The sequence below is a fragment of the Jaculus jaculus genome, chromosome 1 (assembly GCF_020740685.1).
Source record: "Jaculus jaculus isolate mJacJac1 chromosome 1, mJacJac1.mat.Y.cur, whole genome shotgun sequence".
NCBI classification, from domain to species: Eukaryota; Metazoa; Chordata; class Mammalia; order Rodentia; family Dipodidae; genus Jaculus; species Jaculus jaculus.
This window is the reverse complement of record NC_059102.1, coordinates 52,912,533-52,932,580: the sequence shown is the minus strand read 5'-3', so window position 1 is coordinate 52,932,580 and position 20,048 is coordinate 52,912,533. Positions and strand designations below refer to the sequence as shown.

At 45.3% G+C, this 20,048-nt stretch overlaps 1 protein-coding gene across 2 annotated transcripts in view; it reads left to right on the top strand.

Annotated features, from left to right (window-relative positions):
• The window catches only part of Slc1a1 (solute carrier family 1 member 1), a 99,280-nt gene that overhangs the window by 69,069 nt on the left and 10,163 nt on the right, over positions 1–20,048 (top strand). Inside the window, exons 4-10 of one of the 2 annotated variants that reach the window (XM_045130835.1) lie at positions 1,330–1,444; positions 2,970–3,012; positions 4,485–4,541; positions 9,283–9,467; positions 10,442–10,549; positions 12,579–12,701; positions 13,270–13,464. In XM_045130835.1, coding sequence (XP_044986770.1) covers positions 1,330–1,444; positions 2,970–3,012; positions 4,485–4,541; positions 9,283–9,467; positions 10,442–10,549; positions 12,579–12,701; positions 13,270–13,464 — 826 coding nt within the window. Of the gene's footprint in view, positions 1–1,329; positions 1,445–2,969; positions 3,013–4,484; positions 4,578–9,282; positions 9,468–10,441; positions 10,550–12,578; positions 12,702–13,269; positions 13,465–20,048 lie in introns of both variants that reach the window. The other variant, XM_045130829.1, reaches the window with a different exon arrangement.

Below are 20,048 nucleotides of genomic sequence, written 5' to 3'. Positions count from 1 at the left end.
CACACCTTTAATCCCAGCACTTGGGATGCTGAGGTAGGAAGATCTCTGCATTGAAGACCAGCCTGAGACTGTATAGTGAATTCCAGGTCAGACTGGGCTAAAGTAAGACCCTACCTCAAAAATCCAGAATAAGCCTGGCATGGTGGCACACGCCTTTCATCCCAGCACTCGGGAGGCAGAGGTAGGAGGATTGTCGTGAGTTCGAGGCCACCCTGAGACTACACAGTGACTTCCAGGTCAGCCTGGGCTAGAGTGAGACCCTACCTCAAGAAACCAAAAAAAGAAGAAAGAAGAAAGAAAGAAAGAAAGAAAGAAAGAAAGAAAGAAAGAAAGAAAGAAAGAAAGAAAGAGGGAGAAAAAGGAAAAGAAAAGAAAACCAAAATAACTAAATAAATATAATATTCTCACTAGCAGGTATTTCCAGAAACAATTCTAGGATATAACCCTTCATTTTTTTTTTTAAAAAAAAAGGCAAGGTTCGGGCTGGAGAGATGGCTTAGCGGTTAAGCGCTTGCCTGTGAAGCCTAAGGACCCCGGTTCGAGGCTCGGTTCCCCAGGTCCCACGTTAGCCAGATGCACAAGGGGGCGCACGTGTCTGGAGTTCGTTTGCAGAGGCTGGAAGCCCTGGCGCGCCCATTCTCTCTCTCTCCCTCTATCTGTCTTTCTCTCTGTCTCTGTCGCTCTCAAATAAATAAATAAAAAATTAAAAAAAAAAAAAGGCAAGGTTTGTTGGTGCACGCCTTTAATTCCAGCACTTGGGGAGGCAGAGGTAGGAGAATCGCTATGAGTTCGAGGCCACCCTGAGACTACATAGTGAATTTCAAGTCAGCCTGAGCTACAGTGAGACTCTACCCTAAAAACAAAAATCAGAAAGAAAGCTAGAAAGATAACTCAATGCTTAAAGGTGCTTGCTTTCAAAGCCTGTTGGCATGGGTTCAATTCCCCAGTATCTACGTAAAGTCAGATACACAAAGTGGCACATTTGTCTGGAGTTTGTTTCCAATGGCAGGAGGCCCTGGTATACCTATATTCTCTCTCTTTTTCTCCCTCTCCCTCTCCTTCCTTACAAACAAATAAATAAAAACTTTTTTAACAATCAGAATTCCTTATTCCACACCTTCCCTCTGCCTCTTTATTTCAGTGGGAGGAAAATGGGGATGTTTGTAGGGTGTCAGCAGTGACCCAGCATTTTGTTTAGATCTTGGATCCCACCATGTTATAGAGTTGCCTCGTACCTTCCTGCCGACTGGGTTCTAAAAATAATGCCCCAAGGTGCCAGGTTTCCTGGCAGGTTTTTAATTCTCTTGCGGACTTTATCATTGACCACAGGTATCGTGCTGGTGGTGAGTATCAAGCCTGGCGTCACCCAGAAGGTGACAGAAATCAACAGGTCAGGCAACACCCCCGAAGTTAGCACAGTGGATGCTATGCTGGACTTGGTCAGGTGAGTCTTGCCATCAGGTGACTTCCTGGGCATGCCATCAGTGTTGCTGCACAAGGCCTCATGCATGATTTCCTGCTCTGATGTCTGAATTTTTTTAATAATTTGTGTATTATTATGTATCTTTATTTTTTTATTGTTTGTTTGTTTCCTGAGGTAGGGTCTTGCTGTAGCCCAAGCTGACCTGGAATTCACTATGTAGTCTCAGGGTGGCCTCAAACTCTCAGTGATCCTCCTACCTCTGCCTCCCAAGTGCTGGGATTAAAGGTGTGTGCCACCGCACCTGGCATGTACCTTTATTTTTGCCATGGACTCTACAAATTACTTGGCCAGTGATCCCTTCTTGTAGTAATGGTTCCAGGAGCAATGGGAAGACCAAGTTTCTCTGTAAGGATGTGGATAGAGATGTGGAAAGTACCCTCATGATATAAAGATGCTGTGCAAGGACCGTAGAGATAGCTCAGGTGCTTCTGATGCAAGCGTAAGGACCTCAGTTCAATCCTCAGAACCCACTTACAAAAGACAAGTGTTTTGATACACACTTGTATTCCCAGTGCTGGGGAGATGGAGACAGGTGGATCCTTAGGTCTAACCTAACTGGTAAGTTCCAGGTCAGTGAGAGACCCTGTATCCAAAACACAAAACAACACACAAAAAAGTGGATAGGCCATAGGACTAGCCTACATATGCACACATTTGCATACATACACAAAAGGTGCTAGGCAAAACTGAGTGACCAGTTCTGAAGAATTCTTGGAAAAATTTTTGTCTTTTATGTGCCAGGGCCTCTGCAAACAAACTTCAGATGCATGTATCACTTTTTGCATCTGGCTTTATGTGGGTCCTGGGGAATGGAACCCAGGTTATTGTAAGCAAGTACCATAACTGCTGAACCACCTCTTCAGCGCCAAGTCGCTTATTTAAAGTACCAGTTATAGTAGAAACTCCTGAAGATGTTACAGGATGTGTATCATATGTTGTGTTTGCACTTAAAACTGGAATACGTTTACTCAGAAGTTTTTGAATGTAAGGTCATGGTTATATTTAAATGTGGGGGCACATTCATTTATCTTTCTATACCTAACTTGCATGTAGAAGATTTAGTCACTTGCCTTAATGGGTTTCCAAATGTGTAGCTTAGTTTGAAATAGGACCCATGTTTTTATCATTCATGTTTCATTGGTTTAAATATTTAATTAGTAATTGGCATTGTGTTTTGGAACAAATAGAATAGACTGATAGTAGTCATGTTGCCTCACTTATCAGAGCATGATGGTGAATAAAATTCAAGAATTGTCTCTTGACTGTGGTTGTTCCACTGCTGGCACAGCAAGGATGTCTCTCACAGAATCCATTAAGTGGTAGTTGACTACGGGTGATCTTGGTACTCAGTTAAAACTTAGCAGGAAAGAAATCAATGAATACCAGGAGTCCTATGCAAAGCAGAGATCAGAAGAGAAGCCAGAGTACCCATCCTGTTGTAAAACAGTTTTCCCTGACATCATAATGCTTTCCATGTCTCCAACAGGAATATGTTCCCTGAGAACCTCATCCAAGCCTGTTTTCAGCAGGTAATACAAGTGACCTTTGCTCCCAGGACTCTCTCCCATTCCCATAATCAGCTAAGACTTCTTTTTTCCTGCTGTGACCCAAGAAATGGAATTAGCTCACCAAAAATTACAGCAGGAAGTGTGCCTGCGGATGGTGGAGTTGCAACGATGCCTCTGTCTCTCCAGCCACAGTGACGTGCATGTCATAATTTATGGGGCTCCCTTTCTTTTTATACTCCCCCACACTGTCCAAGAGCTCAAATAGAGTAAATCAGAAGTCGGTCAACAAGGTTTTAAAATGTGGACTCCTGTTCCTATTTTGAGGAACCATGTTGTGAAAAACAAAGCTCTCCATATCTTCCTTCTGTCCCTTTCTTGGTGGCCATCCTTGTCTTACCCATACCATGTGCCTACTGCCCCCAAACTTGGGTCTTTTCCTTAACTATTGGGTGCCCATTGCAGGTGCTGCACACAGCAATGGAGCAAAGCCACGCTTCTTTCCCCCTCTGTGGAAGCTTATCGCCGTCTGTACTCCATTGGTGTCTTTTTCTATTGTCTATGCACTTTAGGCCTTAGCTGAGTCTATCACAAACTGCTGTGTTCTTTACATAAATGACATGAACAGAGAGCTCTGTGTAAACCAATAAAAATGGCAGTTATGTTACTCCTTGCCAACCTCCACAAAGCACAGAGCCACCTCTGTTTGAGGGGTGCCTTTGCAGATCAGAAACAGTGGCCATTTATAAGGTTCCTAATGTTGGCAGAGATGTGTGGGGGACGTTTATGCCTGGTTATAACATACTAGGTCTTTGTTTGTTTTGAGGTAGGGTCTCACTGTGGCCCAGGCTGACCTGGAACTCACTATGGAGTCTCAGGGTGACCTCAAACTCAGGGCGATCCTCCTACCTCTGCCTCCCGAGTGCTGGCATTAAAGGCATGTGCCACCACGCCCGGCCCTAGCTCTTTCTTAAACCATCGTGTTGAAGAACCTAACAGGGCTGAAGGAAGAGAATTCAACAGAAATCTCACTTGCTGGATAGCTCTAAAGGGACTGTTGGTTTGAGTACAACCATCTAGTTCCATCTTTCATGCTACTTAATAGTCATAGTTACTACTTTGATTAAAGATTAAAGTGAGGAGAGGTGGTTTTTCTATGTTCAAGGTAATTAATAAAATAAGAAGTGATTGATAGGGATCCTATAGGATCTACCAGAGAAAGCATCACTTCTACATTATTTTTCCTTTCTTTTGTCCTTTCTTATGACAATGAGAGAACACTCTGACATTATTGAATGGTGGTTTGGGGAGTGTGAGGTTTTGACTTTTCAATCTTATTTTTAGTTCCAAAACCTCACAGGAGCCATTATCAAAAACACCAGAGGTGGAAGCCTTGGGGGAGGGTATTTATTGGCCAAAGTAGCATTCCTATGGTGTACCTTGGGAGGTTTAGAGATTTCTCTTATTTGTTGTCTTTGTTTTTCCCCAACGTACAGTACAAAACCAAGCGTGAAGAAGTGAAGCCCAGTGATCCCGAGAGGAACAGCACAGAGGTATCCGTCACCACCGCCATGACAACAGTGCCTGAGGTACCGTCTGTCACCCACTCTCCTCCCCAGGAGGCACGTGCCAGGCATGAGTGGCAGGAGAGGGAAAGAATAGTCACTATTTCTTACGCACAGAATACACATCTGTGAGCTCACCTCCTCAGCAAGTCATTTCTGTAACCTCCAAGTCACAGCGCTTTCAGTCTCACAGAGAGTGGCACAAAGTTTGAGCCTCCCACAGCACATGTGTTCCCCATTGAGGCTGAACGAGGTTAGGCTCTGCCTTTTGTCTCGAAATGAACAGACATGCATTTGGTACGTGTTTGGGACCACTTTTTCCTTCATTTTTATGCTTTTACCTCAGTGATTTTTATTTCTAGATAGAGTCTCACTGTAGCCCAGGCTGACCTGGAATGCACTGTCATCTTAGGCTGGCCTCAAGCTCACAGTGATCCTCCTACTTCTGCCTCTAGAATACTGGTGCACCATGATGGCCCAGCTTCTTGTGATGTGGCTACCTATCAATGTGTGATCCATCTGTATCGGTTCATCTGTTTATTATCTTTTTCCTATACTACATCTGGTATCTCAACCTCTCCATGCCCGCCGCCCCACTCCCCCCCCCACCGCCACACACACTCCTGTTAATGTGTATGTATGTGGAGTGCTGGGGATTGAACCTAGGACCTTGTGCATAGCCAGGCAAGCCCTCTACCCCTGAACTGTATCTCTAGCTTTTTGTTTTAGTAAAGAACATGTAAAATAGTGGGTTTCATTATGACATCTTCACGCATGCATATCATTTATTTTGCTCCTATTCACTCCCATTAATACCTCTTGTTCCTGTTAGTTCTCCCTCCTCCTCCCTAAGAATCCTTCCCGTCTGTCTATCTATCATTTATCTATCTATGTTTGTTGGGGAGCACTCTATCCTTGAACTATATCCCTAGACCTGTGCATTTCAAATCTATACCCACATATAAGAAGAAAAGATGTTATATTTCCTGGCTAATTTTTGCTTGATATAATGAGTTCTAGTCCATATATTTGCCCACAATGGCATAATTTCATTGTTCTTTATGTCTGAATAAAATTCTATTGTGACTAAATATATACATACATATATATATATATATATATATATATATACACATGTATATATGCATATATATATACATATATGTATACATATATATGTATACGTGTGTGTGTGTGTGTGTGTGTGTTTCTATTTCTATATCTGGATGGGCACCTAGGCCATTTCTTGGCTATTGTGAACAGAGCAGCAATGAGCATAGAAAAGTAAGGATCTCTGTGGTACAATGACTTTGATTCCTTTGAATATATAACCCAAGTAGTACAGCTGGATTCATGGTATTTCCAGCTTTAGTGTTTGAGGAAACTCCATACTGATTTCTGTAGTATCTGTACTAATTTATATTCCTATGAAGTGTCTAAGAGTTTCCTATCCCACCCCATCCTTGCCAGCATTTGTTGTTTTTTGGTGATAGCCATTCTGACAGGGGTTAGATAGAATCTCAATGTACTTTTATGTATTTATTTTTTAGAGAGAGTGAGAGAGACAAAAAGAGAATTGACACACCAGGGCCTCAGTCACTGTAATCGAGCTCCAGACACTTGCGCCACCTAGTGTGAATGTGCAACCTTGCACTTGCCTCACCTTTTGTGCATCTGGCTTACATGGGATCTGCAAGAGATAGAACATGGGTCCTTAGGCTTCTCAGGCAAGTGCCTTAACCACTAAGCAATCTCTCCAGCCCCTCAATGTACTTTTAATTTATATTTCCAGAGTGGCTAAGGGCACTGAACTTTTTGTCATATATTGTCCATTTGTAGATTTCACTATTTGAAATGGACAGAAGCATAGTTAATAAAGTGTACTCTAGTGTTCTAGGTGCAAGAGCATTATAATGTGCCTTGCAGATGATGTTCAAGAAGCTTCATCCCAGCATGAGTTATAGTGCTGTTGGCCATGAATTCAATATATATATATAATATATAGTAGTATAGCATATTACTAGCATATACTATATAGCAAATAGTAATATAGTATATAATAAACACAATGTCTTTTTAACAGAAACACACATAAAACAGTGTCATGTGCTGATTGTTTGATGTAAATGCTGAGGCAGAGGATTCTGTGTTTCTCTTACGAGCAATGCTTCAGTATTTGGTAGCTTTTCATGGGGACTTCATAGACTATGACTGCCAGGAATAAAGAGTCTTGACTGTACGTAGAGAGAAAAGAATGAGCCTTGTTGCCACTATTCTTTGGTCATTCCTCACAGTTGGGCACCTTGAGTGCTGCTGTAGATTTGCAAGGCTGTGGGAACACAAAATACAGGCACACATTTGGTTATCCAAATCTCTCTGCCCCATGTGGGGTCTTAAGCCCAGAACTTCATGGACCTGAGAAGGTTGGCACGGCCTGTGTGCTGTGTGGCATGTGGCATCCATAAGTATGGCTACAGAAACCCTCCAGAATCAGTGTTTCTGCAACAAATCCATGAATATCCTGCCAAGCAAGAGAAATAGATAACCAGTAATCTCTTCTCCATTCAGAAGAGGCTTTGCCATCAAAAGAGTTTGCTATAAACCCGTCAATAAGATCAATGGACTTTGAGACCTTTTGAGATTTCAGAATTGGAGATTCAGGGGTTCTTTGTAGGCCTGCAATAGACTTTTGAATGTTCTGTGCCATCACTCACAGTGAAAGATTTGTTTTGCATGAGGTCCCTAGTATTGGAGAGAGAAGTTAAAGATTCGTGGAAAAGAGCAATGGTAGTGGACTTAAGAATTCAAAGAAAGGCTAGCATGGTAGTACACACCGGAGTCCTAGCACTTAGGAGGTTGAGGCTGGCAGACTGGAGTTCAAGGCCAGCCTAAGCCTGATAGTGAGACCCTGTCTAAACAAATAAATAAATAAAATTCAATAGGCCGTGGTTGGCTTCCTGTGTAACTTCTCTGCCTGTGGATCACAGACCCACAATGGCCTGGCTTCTGAGTATTCCAGCTTGCTCTGCATAAGGACTTCCATTTCCTGTTTAGACATGCCTCTTCAATTACTTATTACTCCTATTTTTTTATGTGGTCCCACAAATATTCTAAGGAGCACCCTCCATATGTGAGGTTCTGCTGTGCATTGGGATGAGAATTCTGAATGCAAAAAAAGTGGCTATCCTCACGTGAAGAGTGCTGAGTGTTATAATCCAGAAGAGTAGGATCTTTGGAGGCATCATATGAGAGGGTCAAGTTAGTTTGGGGGCTGTAAAGCAGGTTATAGAGGCCCAACGCACAATGCCTTCTGCCTTGCCATCTTCTGGAGTGGAGCATGCCTTGTCCCTTGGCTGCCTACTCCTCACCTGGCTCTCTCTAACCTTGAAGACTTTATTCTTCATGTCCCATTCTCTGTGTGACACTTGTAGCTCATCATGTGGATGTGTGTAAATTACACAACATCTCTGAATTGTTTCTCACAGCTCTTCTTGTCCCTGAGGTTTAAGGCCTTAGGCTCTAGTCAGTGCTGTTAGAACATTTTTGCTGCTTCATAAACATTTGTTTCATCGTAAATGAAAAATGATTGGAGGCTGGGAAGATGACTCAGCGGATAAAGCACTTGCTGTGGCAGCATGGACACCCGACTTCATGTCCCCAGAAGCCATTCAGAGCCAGATAAGGTAACACATGTCTGTAATCCCAGCACACCTGTAGCAAGAGGGGCAGTGGAGACGAGGGAATCAGCCTCATTGGCCAGGTAGCTTGTTGAATGCAATGATAAACAATGAAAGGCCCTGCCTCAAAGTACAGGGAGAGGCCTGAACTGAGGTCAGTCTTTGACCCTGACTTCCACAAGTGTGCCTTGGCACACATGTGTCTGCACTCACATACACACACATCATACTTACACACCAGAAAAAAGAAAGAAAAAAAGAAATGAGTTGTACTATAGTGGCTAATCAAGATAATTCTGTATAGACTCGGTCCACACCACTCAGATCATGTTTGTCTCTTAGTTAAGTCTCATGTCACTTTTATCCAGAAGGACATGAAGAAATGATTCATAGTGGCAAATAACTGGCTGATATTTTTTGTCTCTGCAATCGTGTTGGTCATGTAACCAGAGGCATTGAAGAATCTTCCTTGGCTTCATTATCAGGGTAAAACAGATGGCAAAATGTCCTAAAAATATTCATGCTGGTAAATATTTTGTACTTCTTGCTTTAGTAATTCCTATCTTTTTGAAAAGCAGCCTCCAAATGTAGCTAGTAGTTAACCTTGAAAAGTATTCTGACTCTAAAATTCATAAAAGTGAATAAAACATTACAGAGGTAAAAATTTTCAAAAGAAGTATTCACAGACAGTCTTGTTAAGAGGGAAAAAAAGCTTCAGTGTCGGGTGGTGAAATGTGCTTTGTGTATAAGGTTTTATTACACCATGCTTCTAGTTGGTAGATCACTGTAGGTTTGATCATGCTTCCAAATATATTATTATATTTTTGTTTTGTTTTTGTTTTTAAGGTACAGTCTCACCCTAGCTCAGGCTGACCTAGAATTCACTCTGTAATCTCAGGGTGGCCTTGAACTCACGGTGATCCTCCCGAGTGCTGGGATTATAGGTGTGCGCCACCACGCCCGGCTATCTTATTATTTTTATCACATGCTTCTGGTTGCTAGGTCACTGTGATTATGACCCTACCTCGATATTTCTTGATTTTGATCTGCAGAACAAGACAAAGGAATACAAGATCGTTGGCATGTATTCAGATGGCATCAATGTCCTGGGCCTGATTATCTTTTGCCTCGTCTTTGGACTTGTCATTGGAAAGATGGGAGAGAAGGGGCAGATTTTGGTGGATTTCTTCAATGCTTTGAGTGACGCGACCATGAAAATTGTACAGATTATTATGTGGTGAGCAGTTGCTGGTTAATACCATTTTGCTTTCCCTGATAACACTGTCTCCTTGGAACTAGAAAGGAGAGGCATACTGGATCATTCCACATCTGACTCAGAAGTTTGTTCCTTCATGAAGACCTAGCTGTCAGCCATTGTTTCTTCCCTCAAAGGCCTGGGAGGTCAGTCACCTTGCATTGCTGTCATAAGTGACTCTCAGAAGTGATTTGAAAGAGTCCCTGTACATGAGAACACAAAGCACTTTCTATTTTAGATCCCACGCAAAAATGGGACTCAAAACACATACAGCTACTCTAGTCTGCGTACAACCCTCTCTGGATGAAAGCTATCAATCAAACATCCCAGTGACCCCAGCTACATAACTGTTTTGTCTCTGGGAGACCTCTGCCTACCTTAAGCAATTAGCTAAGCATTATAAATCCAAAGGGTATAGTGCTGACAGTGATGTAAAAGATCCAGTAATACCAGACAGGAAAGTTGCTTATTCCCACAAAAACCCCAGCTTCATCATCTGTAAGAAAAAGGACATTAAAGCCTACTTCCAGGGTTAGGAGAAGTACATTAAGTGAAATGATGCATGGAAAATACTTTCACCAACACAAGAAGCGATGAGCGCTTCCCCAGTGGAGCGGTTATAATCACTTCCGCTGCTGCTGGAATTGCCTCTGCTGCTGACGCAGAAGCAGGACGGCTATGAGTGCCAGACTTCCCTTAGGTGAGGTGAGCAGATGTAAGAAGTAGAGCGCGTGTGTATGGTGTGGGCGTGTACCAGGTGCATACAGATACGGAAGACAGCACCGTGCCCTGAACTGACCCCATGGCTTCAGGCTATGCCTGTGTTCCTCCCAGCAGAGAGCACACGCACGTGCAGAGTGTGTGCACACGTGCACCGGCGTCTTTCCTCCCAGCCACTCAGCCTGAGAAGTCCCCTGTGGTGGCTATATCGTGTCTTTATCATGCTTACTTTCTAGCTACATGCCGATTGGTATTTTGTTCCTGATCGCTGGGAAGATCATAGAAGTTGAAGACTGGGAGATCTTCCGTAAGCTGGGCCTGTACATGGTCACCGTCCTCAGCGGGTATGTCTGGTCCAAGGGAAGAAACGGAAACCTCACTGGATGCAGCAGAATTGCTGCTGAGAGGCTAGGGTGCAGATTGTTGAAGGTGTTTTTCTTCCATGCACAGGAAAGATGGGGTTCAGAGACAAGGGAGCAGGGAGCAGGGCTGCCCTTTAACAGCTGTAATGTAGGTGGACTGTGCTGTGCTAATTGCCAGCTCTTGGCAGAACAGCCTGGACCAGGCTTTGCCAGTGCTTTTCTCTATTGGCTGCATTTAAAACAAGACAGAATCCCACTTGTTGCCTCTTTTGTCTCCTGCCCTGTACTTTCTTAAGAATATAAACTAACCAAGCAGGTAAGAATAACTTCCCACGTGTCCCAAGGTTGAAAGAAATTAAGAAGGATCTAAATGAATTCAGTCTGGACCAAGTAGGAGTCAGGGAGCTGGTTTTGCTTCAGATGTTCTTCCTGGGTGGCTACTGCTGTGCCCTGCATCATCAGGGCGTCAGGGTGCTGGGGAGTGAGTCAAGTAATTGTGAGGCTTTTCAGGAGCCGTAAAACGGAAGGCAGGAGGGCTGCATCCTTTGCATATTTCTTACAGTCTTGTTTTTGGGTCTTTAAGGAGATGAAGTGGAATAGGGTACAGGTAAGGCCCCCAAAACCTAACTGAGGGCAGCAGAGTCCTACCCCCTGCAGTGTGGACCAAGGGCATGAGTAAACAACTCTGATTGACTTCCCAGTCAAACATTCAATTTGAGCAATCAGCTCACCTCTTAGAACTAATCAGAGAGTTCCCGCTAGTGCTAGGCTTTTTTGTTGTTGTTTTTTTTTTTTTGTTTTGTTTTGTTTTTTTTCGAGGTGAGGTTTTGCTCTAACCCAGGATGACCTGGAATTCACTATGTGTCTCAGGCTAACCTCAAACTCACAGTGATCCTCCTACCTCTGCCTCCCGAATGCTGGGATTAAAGGTGTTTGCCACCATGCCCAGCTAGTGCTAGTTTTTAATCTGGGTTTATTCTGCCAGTCGACAAAGAAGCATCTTGGGTTCCCACCAGTAGAGAGCCAACCCCCACCCAGGGCCACAGGACCAGAGAGGCAGGACCTATACCTTGCCAAGGGCCAGCCTGTCAGGACAGGCAGTGGTAGGGGCCATGTTGGGGTGCTGATATTGCTGAGGATGTCCTGGAGGAAGAGGTATTCGGCTCAGATTTAAGATTTAAGCAGCAGGCAGCAGCAATGAACAGGAAGAGCACAAGCAGGGTGGGGCAGATATAACCCAGTTCTATGAGCCTGGAGATTCAGCTGCGGGGTTCCCCCTAACTTTGACAAGGTGTGTCATTAGCTGAATGGGCCTTTCTCTTTTCATCAGTGGCATGACTGCCCATCTCATTGGGTCTGTATTAAAGTTGAAAAACTTAGGATTTCAAAAGCTGGTTGAAAAGCGATCAAGGGCTGGGATAGGTGGAGCCCTTGCTGCGCAGGTGAGGACCACACACAGCAGCAGTCGTCTGTGAGCCCAGCTCTCCTGGGGTGCCATGGTAGGTGCACGTGGAACCTGTGGAAGCTCACAGGCCAGTTAGCGTGGCAGACACAGCAGTGGACAACAATGACACTTTGTCTCAAACAAAGCAGAAGGCAAGGACTGAAACCCAGGGTTGTCCACTGATGTAGACAACCACACACCCCAAAAAAGAGAAAGAGAGAGAGAGAAAAAACAAAACTGGGTCAAGGTTGTCCACTGACCACACACGCACACATACACTGCATGCCCACACACCAAAAAAAGAGAAAACAAAATAGGGTCAAGAGCTAGAGAGATGGCTTAGTGGTTAAGGCACTCGTCTAGAAAGCCTTAAGGACCCAGGTTCGACTCCCCAGGACGCACATAAGCCAGACGCACAAGGTCACGCATGTGCACAAGGTGGCACACATGTCTGGGGTTCAGTTGCAGCAAATAGAGGCCCCAGTGTACCAGCTCCGTCAAAATAAAACACAGTAAAGTGTGAAGAGGTGATACTGTCTTGAAACTGTTTCTCTCTCTTGTTTACAGGCTTGCAATCCACTCCATTGTAATTTTGCCACTGATCTATTTCATAGTAGTACGGAAGAACCCTTTCCGCTTCGCCATGGGAATGGCCCAGGCGCTCCTGACAGCTCTCATGATCTCCTCCAGGTAACCAGAAGAGGGTGTGTGGCAGAAGCCTCCAGACCATACGTTATCCTATTACTTTGTGCTTTTATACTATATTACCCTTTTTTTTTTTTTTTGAGGTAAGGTCTCACTCTAGCCCAGGCTGACCTGGAATTCACTATGTAGTCTCAGGGTGGCTTTGAACTCATGACAATCCACCTACCTCTGCCTCCTGAGTGCTGGGATTAACGATGCATGCCACCACGCCCGGCTCCTTTATTGCCTCTTGCTTCCCCTGGTGACGCCAACTCCAGTTTCAGGTTTTGGAAGCTGCTGTGGAGAGACGACTGCGCCTTCTCTGCCCGTCTCCTTGAACATGTTTCTCCACTCTTATGCGTACTCCCTGCACTCGTGCCCTGGCCTGATGCCCAGGAAGGAGTTCTTGTATGACTGGGGCAGTGATGGGCACAGCACCTTCTCATCCTGGACTGGCCAAAAGTGCCAGAATGCTTTGGGCCCTCTGTTTACTTTTTGGAAGGAAAGGGTCTTTTCTCGTAGAAAATACCTGGCATTCTAAGACCCTACACTCCTTTATCTTCTCCTCCTGCAGCTCAGCAACCCTGCCTGTCACGTTCCGCTGCGCAGAAGAGAAGAATCGGGTGGACAAGAGGATCACTAGGTTTGTGCTGCCTGTCGGTGCCACCATCAATATGGATGGGACTGCGCTGTACGAGGCCGTGGCCGCTGTGTTCATCGCGCAGCTGAACGACTTGGACTTGAGCATCGGGCAGATCATCACCATCAGGTGAGGCGAGGTGTCACTCGTTTGCCTTGCTGGTGCTGGGACAGCCTCAAGTAGGTGTGGTCTGTGAAGAGAGACCAGGAACAGCCCCCCAAGCTCTAGACTTGTGGCTCACATGAGTCCTGCTTCAGGATGAGTAGCCGAAGTATCACTTTGCTGAATAGACACCAAGACTCAAGGTGGAATAAGAGCAACCCCTGCTTTCAAGGGGGCCCTGGTGAGCAGGAAATCAATATTGAAATAAATATCGGGTCTGTGATAGGAATTCTTACCCCCCCACACACAAGAGAGTTTCTCTGTAGTGCAGGCTGGCCTTGAACTCACAGTAATCCTCATACCTCTGCCTCCTGAATGCTGGAATTAAAGGCGTTCGCCACCATGCCCGGTTTGTGATAGGAATTCTAACAGAACTCGTCTGGTGATCACAAAGGGCCTCAAGGAGGGAAGGATCAGCACTGCCTGGGAAAGTGAAGGAAGGATTCGTGGAGGAGAGGAGGAGGTGTATGGATGAATATTAGCTGAGTAATAATTTGGCCGGTATTGCAGTCAGGTTTATATTGCTAGCAGAAGTCATCTGACCAAGAACAGCTTGTGGACAAAAAAGGTTTGTTTTGGGGTCTGGAGAGATGGCTTAGTGGTTAAGATGTTTGTCTGCAAAGCCAAAGGACCCAGGTTAGATTCCCCAGGACCCACATAAGTCAGATGCACAAGGTGGTACATGCATCTGGAGTTCATTTGCAGTGGCTGGAGCCCTGATGTGCCCATTCTCTCCCTCTCTCTCAAATAAATAAATTTTTAAAAGGTTCATTTGGGGGCTGAGGAGATGGCTTAGTGGTTAAGCACTTGCCTGTGAAGCCTAAGGACCCCAGTTCGAGGCTTGATTCCCCAGGACCCACGTTAGCCAGACGCACAAGGGGCCACTCGCATCTGGAGTTTGTTTGCAGTGGCTGGAGGCCCTGGCGCTCCCGCTCTTGCTCTCTCTCTCTCTCTCTGCCTCTTTCTGTCTCTGTCACACTCAAATAAATAAAAATAAACAAAAAACACTTTTTTAAAAAAGGTTTATTTTGGCCTTATAGACTAGAGTGGAAGCTCCATGATGGCAAGGGAAAACTATGGCATGAGTAGGGGGTGGACATCACCTCCTGGCCAACACAGGTGGACAACAGCAACAGGAGAGTGTTCCAAACACTGGCATGGGAAAACTGGCTGTAACATCCGTAAGCCTGCCCCCAACAATACACCGCCTCCAGGAAGCTTTAATTCTCAATTGACGTCAGCTGGGGAACCTAGCGTTCAGCATACCTAAGTTTATGAGGGACACCTGAATCAAACCACCATAGCAGGCTAGGCCACTCTACCTTAGAGAAGCTCACATCCATGCTTTTAAGTGTGTCTTAAGTTTCTTCCCAAGTGCCTCTTCCCTTCTCTTAATGCTCATGCTTAAAATCTATATTAAAATATCCCTGGGCCTGGCATAGTGGCACAAGCCTTTAATCCAGCACTCAGGAGGCCAAGGTAGGAGGATTGCTGTGAGTTCAAGGCCAGCTAGAGACTACATAGTGAATTGCAGGTTAGACTACACTAGACCCTACCTCAAAAAACCAAAAAAAAAAAAATTATACATACACACACACACACACACATCCATCCATCCATCCATACTTGGGCATAAAACACAGGTGGTGAAAGCTTCCACTGCCCCAAGCCTCACCCCTCCTGCTGCAGAGACCGCTCACTTTCTGTCCACTTTCACCTCCTCCACTCCCCCTCCTTTGCCTGCTGCCCCCATCCTGTCTGTCTGTCTCTCTTCCTTCACCCCAAAGATATGCACAATCCCCCAATTTTCCTTCTTCAGCTCTCCCTTCTGACCCTCCGCCTCCCTTGAGAGCTAGGCACAGTTGGAATATTCCACAGGATGGAAATGGAGCCCTCGCCTGGCCAGCGCTGCAGCTCTGCCTGCTTCTCACCTCCCCACATCTTCTTTTTTTAAAAAAATAAAATTAAAAAAGGTTTATTCTTATTTATTTATTGATTGCAGACAGAGAGAAGGAAAGAGAGTTAGAGAGAGAGAGAATGAAAATGGGCACATCAGGGTCTCTAGTCACTGCAAACGAACTCCAGACATGTGCACCACCATGTGCCTCTGGCTTATGTGGGACCTGGGGAATCGAACCTGGGTCCTTAGGCTTTGCAAGCATGTGCCTTTACCGCTAAGCCATCTCTTCAGCACCCCCCCCACACACACACACCTTCTTGCCCTGACCCTTTACCCTTCAAACCTCCCTCCTGCAGGAGGGAGTCCCCAACACCAGTGTGTACAGGTTACCCTCTTCCTTCCTTCCTCACCACTCCTGTTGCCGCTTTGCCGACAACCCCCCCCCACACCCAACAGTCTTCTCTTACACCAAGTCTTCTCTTATCACCTGACCTGGCAGTGCATCCTTAGGTCCTGACAGGCGTGGCCATGACTCCGGCCCCCGCCCCCTCGCAGGCAGTGATACATCAGCCTCCGCTACAGCAGGAGTGCTTTGCCATTTCCCCAGGTCCAGGGCCGCAGACAGCAGAGACTGGCTACAAATGACACACCTGAGACCCCCGATGCACCCCAGCAGATCACGTCTGCCCCCAGTGCCCTCCACTTGCATGTCCTTCTGGGTGTGGATCGCGTACGTCCTGTGTTTCCATCCATGGTCATGGGCAGTGTGTGTACAATGCCACCATCCCATCTTGCCAAGGACCTTGAAGCCCCGGGGTACCACCCCTCCTTCGCAGGCTGCCAGCTTCCATTCTCAGACTATCATCGCCAGTTGTAAGCACAGTCAACCTGAGGGCCAACTGCAACTACAGAGTTGTAAGTGGAGCCGCCCCTCAGCCCCCTTCCGGGGTTCTAAATGGACAGCAGGATGACTGTCGTCTCTCTGAGGAATCAAGCCACCTCAGCGGCAGCTGTTGGCACAGTATTACCAGCAGCCCCACCTCCTCCCAGTGACAGCATGAGGCAATTCGGATTTGCAGACCGAACCCCCTGCTGCTTTTACCTGGCCTATCGCTACCCAGGTGGCCCATGGGAAGTGCCCGTGTCCTCTGCACAGTGCACCCCCACCAACGACAGGAATGAGGCACTGTGGCTCACCTTGACCCATGGCAGGCGCTCCCAGCACACCTCCATTCTTGGGACCCACCAAAGGGAGGGTGTGACGTGCTCACTCAAGGGCGCAGGTTGAGCAAGCTCAGAGCCCCCAACCTCAGAGTGGGTGAAAGGGACAGCCAATATCACTACTGTTCCCATTTGGTGCCTGTCGTGGCATAGCAGGCATGCTGCCCAAAACGATGCTGGCGGCCATTAGGACAGGGGCTCAAGAATTGCCCAGTCCCCTTCCAGGTCTGATTTCCAGCGGGGTGATTGAAGCATGAGGACAGTTTGCTCCAGCCCTGGCTGGCCAGGAAGCCCACTGCTGTTTGTATACTTCCTCTCACCTCATTATTTTTTTAATAGTTTGATTTTTTTTTTTTTATTTGCAAGCAAAGAGAGATAGGAGACAGACAGAGAGACTAGGCATATCAGGGTCTTTAGTCACTGAAAACAAATTCCCAGCTACATGTGCCACTTTGTGCATCTGGCTTCATGTGAGGTCATTAGGCTCTGCAGGCAAGTGCCTTAACTGCCGAGCTAGCCCTTGCCTCATTTTTGAAAGAACATTCTCTTTCCCCACTCTATACTTAAAAAACATAATCTTGCCGGACGTGGTGGCACACGCCTTTAATGCCAGGCAGAGGTAGAGGATCACCATGGGTTCGAGGCCATCCTGAGACTACATAGTGAATTCCAGGTCAATCTGGACTGGGGTGAGACCCTACCTCAAAAACCCTACCTTAAAAAAAAAATGGATCTTTTAAATCTGCCTCTGCCCGTGTTTGTTCTTTCCTCCTTTGACTCAGTTGTGGAGGAAGAAGTGTAACATGTTAGTGGCAATCTGCTGAATAGAGCTTTAGGCAAATTGTCTCTGATCCAGAGAATATGGAGAATTTTCTGGTGGACATCGTGCTGCCGTAGATATGTCATTTCAAGTAGTATTCTTTCGTCAGTACATAGTTTGTTCCTGAGGTTTTTAATGACACTCTGAAAATAAAATAGAAATGCAAAGAACTGCATATAATCCATGTACCCAGTAAGTGTTGATATATACAGATGCCTAGAAACCTGTTACCACGATTTAAAAAATGAACATATTAGTCACAAATGTTTTCCTTGATATGCCATTCCTTCCACCTTTTCCATCTTGTTCTCCCTTTTCTTTACCACTGTAAATATCTTGTCATTTCTAGAAATGTAAATTTTTTTGTTGTTTGTTTTTCGAGGTAGGGTCTCACTGCAGCCCAGGCTGAGATGGAATTCACAATGTAGTCTCAGGGTGGCCTTGAACTCGAACTCACGGCAGTCCTCCTCCCTCTGCCTCCCAAGTGCTGGGATTAAAGGTGTGTGCCACCATGCCCAGAAAATGAATTTAAACAATGTGCCTCTCAATGGCATGTTCACCAAGCATAATTATTGTAACTATGACCCATATTTCCATTTGTATTAATAATTTATTTTACTGAATCATATCCTGGGTATATCAAAGTTAGTTTATTTCTTCACATGTTAATTATATTTATTTATTAATTTAAGAGAGAGAAAGAGGCAGAGAGGGAGTGAGAAAATGGGTGCACTAGGGCCTCTTGCCACTGCAAAAGACCCCCAAACATATAGGTTGGAGGGATGGCTTGGCAGTTAAGGGGCTTGCTTACAAAGCCAAAGGACACAGGTTCAGTTTCCAAGGACCCACATAAGCCAGATGCACAGGTGGCACATGCATCTGGAGTTCATTTGCAGCAGCTGGTGGCCCTGGTGTGCCCTTTCTCTCTCTCTCTCTCTCCCCCTAAATTTCTCTCACTTTCTTGCAAATAAATAAAAGTACTTTTTTAAAAAAGAACTCCAGACATATGTGTCACGTTGTATATCTGGCTTTATGTGGGTACTGGAAAATTAAACTTGGGTCCTTAGGCTTTGTAGGCAAACCCCTTAACCAAGGAGCAATCCCCCCAGCCCTATATTCATGATATTGTTTTCAGTTATTAAAATGTAAGCTAAGGCTGGAAAAATGGCTTGGTGGTTAAGGCACTTGCCAGCAAAGCCTAAGGACCCAGGTTTGATTCCCTAGTACTCATGTAAAGCCTGCTGCACAAGGTGAAGGTCTGGGCTGCAGATCCAGGTGTCCGGGTCGTTCAGTTTAATAGTGATCATCAGAGATGTGAGGCATGACTCAGTTGTTATGTCTGAACACTGTGATTAGTCATGACCTTGGGCAAGATATTTGAGTGTGCTAAGCAACTTGTTTCTCACCTGTAAAATGAGGATAATAATAGTACCTATAATTTGTTCACAAATGATGATTAAGAGAATGCATATAAAATGCCTTGTGCCTACACAGTGAGTCCTCAGCAAATGTTAGGGAATGGATGACATCATGTGGAGAGAGTTTGTGGAGCAGAGGGAGATGAAAGGTCAAGCCTCAGAAGATCCTAAAGTTAGAGGCAGAAAGCAGGGAGAACACAAGAGGGAGAAAGCCTGGGGAGGTGGGAGTGAGCTAGGAACTACAGTGTTGTGGAAACCCAGAGACAAGAGTATTATTTTCAGGGATGAAAATAGCCCACAGTGTCAGATATTGAATAGAATTCAAGCCAAATAAGAACTGAAAATGTCTGCATCTGAAGGGGGTACAAATGGCCAAAGAATGAATTCTGCTGAAGACATTTTGTTAGGAAAGCACTGTCCAGTGTGGTAGCCACTAGTCCTGTATGGCTAAGGACTAGCAGAATGGAAAGCTCAGATACTGAACCCGATTCCATCCCTGCAGAACCTTCTGTTGGAATGCACTTTAAGTGACAGGCTGGGATTAGAGTTAGAGTTGACCTGGAGACTTTGGTTCAATTTAGAGTTTAACATGAAAGAATCTGACTCTCTTTATTAACTTTTGTGTTCCTGACACAGACGTAAATTCTAGACATGGCTGTGAACTAGCTGGGTGTGATGGCAACATGCATGTAATCCCAGCCCTCGGGGCTGAGGCAGGAGATGCTCAAGACCCTGTCTCACAAACAGGAGTGTGTTTACTGACAGTGCTGATACAGTAAAATTTAACAATCCCCCAACCCTCAATCATAAAGTGGCTATATGCTGGAAAATGACTGCAGACAATACCACTTGGCACCTCAGCTGGGCATGGGAGGTTATACTGCTGAAAATCTGTAATCTATAAAAGCCCAAGGTAGAAGAGCTTGAGAAAGGCCTGTGGTTAAAGAGTAGAGAATGTGGCACAACTGAAACCTTGAACCATGACTGGGGCAGGGTCTGCTCCTCACCCGCCCTGGTTAGTTTTCCCCACCTTGTTCCACCCACCCTGGGGAGTCCAACCTGCGCTGAACTGATTGGCCAGAAGAGGTCATAGTAAAGAGCTGATTCATTGTGTACTGGTCACTTTATGATGAATTCTCTCTTCTTTAAATATTTTGTTGTTTATTTTTATTTATTTATTTGAGAGTGACAG